The 7,154-nt window shown below is 31.7% G+C and overlaps 1 protein-coding gene across 2 annotated transcripts in view; it reads right to left on the bottom strand.

The window, feature by feature from the left end:
- Positions 1-7,154, bottom strand: part of Tk (Tachykinin) — a 152,094-nt gene continuing 144,940 nt past the window's right edge. For both annotated transcript variants that reach the window (XM_075290617.1, XM_075290618.1), the window contains exon 7: positions 1-736. In XM_075290617.1, the coding sequence (XP_075146732.1) occupies positions 711-736 (26 nt within the window). In that variant the 3' untranslated portion in view covers positions 1-710. The remainder of the gene's footprint in view (positions 737-7,154) is intronic.

Here is a 7,154-nt window from a genome sequence, read left to right as displayed (position 1 = left end):
TATTTAGTATAATTATAGTTTAGTATACATTTATTATTTTCACATAAAATTTTGTATTCTCAATAAAATATTTACCGATTGCCATTATATTTACAATATTAGTCAAAATTGTGCAAAGTATATGATATTTTAATTTATATTTCCATTAATTTAAAATTTTCTTTTAATAGTTTTTTTTGTTTGTATTAATATATAGATTTGATTTTTTCTTTTTGCATTTTATGCATTGCATAGGAAACTTCTAGTGATCATTTTGGTTATTTATCTCGGTCTACATTAACTTTTAGATCATTTTAAACTTAACAAACGTTTCTCATTTTGACGAAATCCAATAATTATAAATAAAATCGTCATAGTATATATGTATGTATATGCATTATATTGAATAAATAAATATGTAATTGATAAATTTAAAAGAAGAAACAAAAAAACATTTCTAAATAATACCAGCCCAATTTCGCGATTATTTAGAATGTTTTTTTATTTGTTTTCACACTTATTGCATGATTTTTTGTATAAGTATAATGTATGTGATATACATAGTCTGTTATTTGTATTTAATATAATTTTAAAATACTATTAATTTTAATATTTAATTAATTGTAGTTGGTTTTTTTTGGTGGAGGCCAAACATACATAAATACACAAAAATCATTAAAGTCTCCGTTCAAGATAGCGATTGTTTACTAGACTTTTTGTTATCCCTCAATTTAGTTGTCGGAAGTTTGTATGTCATCTGTAAAGATTAAAAAAAAATAATTAATTGATATAGCATAAAAAAATATATTTAGATATACGCACTGAAAAAATATTTACGTGATATTAAAGATTATGCAACCTAAATTTTAGGATGCGCAATTTACAAATTTCTTTAAAATAGTGACATTTTAATTAAAACAAAGTTTATAGTCTTTACTTCAATTTTTTGTTTCGTTAAACTTAGGACACACATTTTGTAAATTTTCGTCCCTCCGTTAAAGTCGCATGTCTTTGAACTAAGGAAATTTTTCCTTAAAATAAAGAAACACAACTGTCCATAAATTGAAACTTTAGATTTGAGATAAAAATGCTTCAAATATAGGCTAAGACTTAGTTTGAGGATTTAGCATCTTTGGTTTAAAGTTTTTTTTTGAATTAAGAAAACATTTTTACTTTGAAGTATCCGCAATAATTTGGATTTTTAAACTGGCATTTTTTTGTACGTGAGTACCTTTATTAATAAACGCCGAAAAAAGAATGAAAATTTGATAAATGAGATCTGTATCCTAATTTTAATTTTATTGGTCCTAGATAGGTCGCTACAAAATTTCTTTATTTTAAAGAAGCCGCATATCTGGCTCGGAATCAATACCAAAATCCTTAAGGGAAGGTCAAAATCGTTGGATCCAAGTAAACTTTTTTTGAGTGTAGACTTAAGGTCTGATAGGTCGCTAGAAAATGTCTTTTAAAATAAAGAAATTTTCGCATCTTTGGCTAATTTTAATTTTATTGTCCATAAATTGAAACTTTAGATTTGAGATAGAAATGCTTCAAATATAGGCTAAGACTTAGTTTGAGGATTTAGCATCTTTGGTTTAAAGTTTTTTTTTTGAATTAAGAAAACATTTTTACTTTGAAGTATCCGCAATAATTTGGATTTTTAAACTGGCATTTTTTTGTACGTGAGTACCTTTATTAATAAACGCCGAAAAAAGAATGAAAATTTGATAAATGAGATCTGTATCCTAATTTTAATTTTATTGGTCCTAGATAGGTCGGTACAAAATTTCTTTATTTTAAAGAAGCCGCTTCTTTGGCTCGGAATCAATACCAAAATCTTTAAGAGAAGGTCAAAATCTTTGGATCCAAGTAAACTATTTTTTGAGTGCGGGCTGTCATATATGTATTGTAACCAAATTCAAGGTGCAATAATTTCTAAGCCGTCCATATCATAGTTCACTGATATATTGCAGTGACAGTTCATTATACTCTTCACCACTACTGTTGTACAGGGTATAATAAGTTTGTGCATTTGTATGTAACGCCAAGAAGGAAAAGTCTGAGACCCATCGTTTAGTATACCGATCGTCTTAGAATTAAATTCTGAGTCGATTTAGCGATGTCCGTCTGTCTGTCTGTCTGTCCGTCTGTCTGTCTGTTGATGTATTTTTGTGTGCAAAGTACAGCTCGCAGTTTTAGTCCGATTGTCCTCAAATTTGGTATAGGGTCCTGTTTCGGCTCAAAGACGATCCCTATTGATTTTGGAAAAAATCGGTTCAGATTTAGATATAGCTGCCATATATATTTTTCACCGATCTGGTCATAATTGGCGTGTATATCAACCGATCTTCCTCAAATTCCGTACATCCGAATATTTGATGAGTCTCAAAAAACTTGCTAAATATCATCCAAATCGGTTCAGATTTAGATATAGCTCCCATATATAGTTTTCGCCCGATTTACACTCATTTGCCCACAGAGGCCAATTTTTTGCTCCGATTTAGTTGAAATTTTGCACAGGGAGTAGAATTAGCATTATAGCTATGCGTGTCAAATTTGGTGGAAATCGGTTCAGATTTAGATATAGCTCCCATATATAGCTTTCGCCCGATTTACACTCAAATGACCACAGAGTCCAATTTTTTGCTCCGATTTAGTTGAAATTTTGCACAGGGAGTAGAATTAGCATTGTAGCTATGTGTGCCAAATTTGGTTGAAATCGGTTCAGATTTACATATAGCTCCCATATATAGCTTTCGCTTGATTTACACTCATATGACCACAGAGACCAATCTTTTACTCCGATTTAATTGAAATTTTGCACAGGGAGTAGAATTAGCATTGTAGCTATGCGTGCCAAATTTGGTTGAAATCGGTTCAGATTTAGATATATCTCCCATATATAGCTTTCGCCCGATTTACACTCATATGACCACAGAGGCCAATTTTTTGCTCCGATTTAGTTGAAATTTTGCACAGGGAGAAGAATTAGCATTGTAACTATGCGTGCCAAATTAGGTTGAAATCGGTTCAGATTTAGATATAGCTCCCATATATATGTTTTTCTGATTTGGACAAAAATTGTCAAAATACCAACATTTGCCTTATAAAATCGCCACTGCTTTGTCGAAAAGTTGTAAAAATGACTCTAATTTTCCTAAACTTCTAATACATATATATCGAGCAATAAATCATAAATAAACTTTTGCGAAGTATCCTTAAAATTGCTTGAGATTTCAATGTTTCCCATATTTTTATACCCTTCACCACTACTGTGGTACAGGGTATAATAAGTTTGTGCATTTGTATGTAACGCCAAGAAGGTAAAGTCTGAGACCCATCGTTTAGTATACCGATCGTCTTAGAATTAAATTCTGAGTCGATTTAGCGATGTCCGTCTGTCTGTCTGTCTTTCTGTCCGTCTGTCTGTCTGTTGATGTATTTTTGTGTGCAAAGTACAGCTCGCAGTTTTAGTCCGATTGTCCTAAAATTTGGTATAGGGTCCTGTTTCGACTCAAAGACGATCCCCATTGATTTTGGAAAAAATCGGTTCAGATTTAGATATAGCTGCCATATATATTTTTCACCGATCGGTTCATAATTGGCGTGTATATCAACCGATCTTCCTAAAATTCCGTACATCCGAATATTTTATGAGTCTCGAAAAACTTGCAAAATATCAGCCAAATCGGCTCAGATTTAGATATAGCTCCCATATATATGTTTTTCTGATTTCGACAAAAATGGTCAAAATACCAACATTTTCCTTGTTAAATCGCCACTGCTTAGTCGAAAAGTTGAAAAAATGACTCTAATTTTCCTAAACTTCTAATACATATATATCGAGCGATAAATCATAAATAAACTTTTGCGAAGTTTCCTTAAAATTGTTTCAGATTTAAATGTTTCCCATATTTTTTTACTAACATTGTGTTCCACCCTAGTCCATTAGCCGACTTAAATTTTGAGTCTATAGATTTTGTAGAAGTCTATCAAATTCTGTCCAGATCGAGTGATATTTTAATGTATGTATTTGGGACAAACCTTTATATATAGCCCCTAACACATTTGACAGATGTGATATGGTATCGAAAATTTACATCTACAAAGTGGTGCATGGTATAATATAGTCGGCCCCGCCCGACTTTAGGCTTTCCTTACTTGTTTTATTATTTACAAGCTTTCAAAAACATTTTTATATATTGCATTCAAAAATAAAGTTATTCGTTAAAGCTATAAAAGCGCGATAGATTTATATTTGCCTGGAAAACCAAAAGTGGCTATCGTTATTTTAGCTTAAGTGGTAGCCCGCATTTTTTCAGGCTCACTTATGGCGTTTTCTTTTCTTGTAAAATATGCGCAATTTTTTTTTTATTTTGCCCAGAATAGGAGCTTTTTAGGATCTTTTGTAAAAAAGGTTTCGGATTCTGTTGTGAAAATTGTGCCTCGTACAGTCGCAAATTGAAAGCATTTTCAGCACTGCCGACGAACGAGAGTGTTGCTAATGTCCTAAAAAGCAGAGATTCATATGCTGTTGATGATGACTTGAATATATCAGTGATGCCAATTTGGTGATTTTAGCACCAAATTTAGTGTTTTTTGAATTCCAAAAAGCACCAAAATGCCTTTTAAGGGCCTTTTCAAAAAAAAAAAACTCCATCTTTAGTGCTTTTTTCAACAGTATTGAGTTTGATTGAAGACATCTTTTCATACAAAAATTTCTGATTATACTGTCAATAGCTTAAGAAACTCAACTATATTGCCAAATATAGAATTTTTATTTATATTATTTAGGCAATTTTTTTTTGAAAAGTCTAGCGATGAGCGCAGAATTTCTAAACTTGATAAAGATGTCATGAAGAAAGTTTGTATTAACCCTAGATTTGGTACTATATACAAATGTAAATATTTCATTTTTGACACTCTTGCCATTTCAACAATATTTATCCAATTTTTATGAGATTTGGACTCAGTGGCTAATTTTTCGTGCTCTTTCATAATATGTACAAATTTAACAATATTTTTTGCAATATGACAACTTTTCAATAAATTTAAATATGTAAATATTGTGGTTTAAGATACGTTTAGTTGATTTGTTTTGAATTATTTCATATGAAAATAATACAAATAAAAGAAGAGGAAATACAAACTTAAAATATATATATTTTGGGCAACTGTAGCATTTGGTTTGCACCCAGCTGTGCTCCTCACAGACTGTTTTTTTACATTGCCCACATTTTTACCTTGAAGGACGCTTCCTTTCTTTCTCACCATTGTAGCACATATAGCAAGCGGTTTTTACTTTTGAATATCCTCTATCACCTTCATCAGGCATAAAAGAAATAGCCAACGATTGTATAGGTTCACCGATAATGTGTCTACAATGCTCAATTTGTTTTTTATAATTGGTTTAGACCCGTAAAACAAGATTCACGAAAAATTTCATGTTTTCGCTCCATTGAGGATTTTTATCCAATTTAAATCCGTTTTTGGGTGTATATCGGGCGAAAGATATATATGGGAGCTATATCTAACTCTTAACCGATTTCAATAATGTCGAACAGAAAATGTTCAAAAACAACAATATTTTTTCTGTAGCGGATATCAGAATGCAAAATAAACATAAAAAAGCGGTTATGAACTTAAAAATAACAAAGGAAACAAAATATTTACATTTGTAAATAGTGGCAGATAATGTAGAAAAACATTGGTGTCTAAGCTAGGGTTAAATTCACAAAAGAAATAAGAAACAGACTCCCTTCAGAGAAATGATAGTGTCAATTAAAAAAATAATTTAAAGTCATTTAAAAAATTAATTGATTCTATTAATTTTTTTGATTGAGTTTTGTTTCAATTAAAACAAGTATATACGGCCGTAAGTTCGGCCAGGTCGAATCTTATGTACCCTCCCTCATGGATTGCATAGAAACTTGTACTAAAGACTGTCATTCACAATCGAATTACTTGTGTTGCGGTAACACTTGCCGTTGGCAAGGTATCTTAAAACTTTTTAACACCGTCTTCTCAATTGTAAGTTAGTCCATACGGGGTATATATTACACAAAAAACACATAAAGAAAATTTCATTAAAAGTCAGCCAACGAAAAATTTTCATTGATATAACGAAACGTTTTCATTAATGCAATGACAGTATTCGTTAATAGTACGAAACGTTACGTTGATTTGCAGAAAATTCGTTATATTAACGAAAAAATTCGTTGTATTAACGAATTTGTTTCATTGGCTGACTTTTAACGACACATTTCGTTAATATAACGAAACTTTTTCTATTAGTGAAAGGCCGATTAAATACGTATATAATTCAGTTTGACGAAATTTTCTATAGAAATAAAATTTTGACAAAATTTTCTATAGAACTAAAATCTTGAAAAAAATTTTGTGTTGTAATAAAATTTTGACAAAATTTTCTATAGAAATAAAATCTTGAACAAAATTTTGTATTGTAATAAAATTTTGACAAAATTTTCTATAGAAATAAAATTTTGGTAGATTTTTTTGGTGATAGGCTAACTATAAAGGGTGATACGGTCAAAATTTGGTCAAGGGAAAACGCGTGTAAATCGGTGAAATCGTTTATTTAAAATATCAAATTAAATTTCTTTTTCAAGTTCAATTAGTATAAAATTCAGGAAAAATATTCAGTTAGGCTTTCGCTTTTCCAAATCCGAATTGCCGGGCCTCACGCTTGACACCTGCCATCAGATTTTGTACAGCCACCTTGTCCACCTTCTTCGCCACAGAAAGCCAGTTTGCATTGAACTGCTGCTCGTCCTTAGCAGTTTTTTGGTCTTCTTTAGGTTTCGCTTGACAATAGCCCTGGCGTGTTGCGGAGCTCTGGCGTGTTGGGAGGGTTCTTGTCCTTGGGAACCACCTGCACGTTGTTGGCGGCGTACCACTCCATGGCCTTTTTACCGTAATGGCAAGATGCCAAATCCGGCCAAAACAGTACGGAACAACCGTGTTTCTTCAGGAAAGGCAGCAGACGTTTATTCAAACACTCTTTCACGTAAATTTCTGGGTTGACAGTCCCGGAAGCTATGAATATGCTGCTTTTCAAGCCACAGGTACAGATGGCTTGCCAAACCAGATATTTCTTTGCGAACTTTGACAGTTTTATGTGCTTGAAAATATCTGCTACCTTTCCCCTTCCTTTT

The sequence above is a fragment of the Haematobia irritans genome, chromosome 1 (genome assembly GCF_050003625.1).
Source record: "Haematobia irritans isolate KBUSLIRL chromosome 1, ASM5000362v1, whole genome shotgun sequence".
Classification (NCBI taxonomy): domain Eukaryota; kingdom Metazoa; phylum Arthropoda; class Insecta; order Diptera; family Muscidae; genus Haematobia; species Haematobia irritans.
This window is presented reverse-complemented; position numbering and strand designations above follow the sequence as displayed.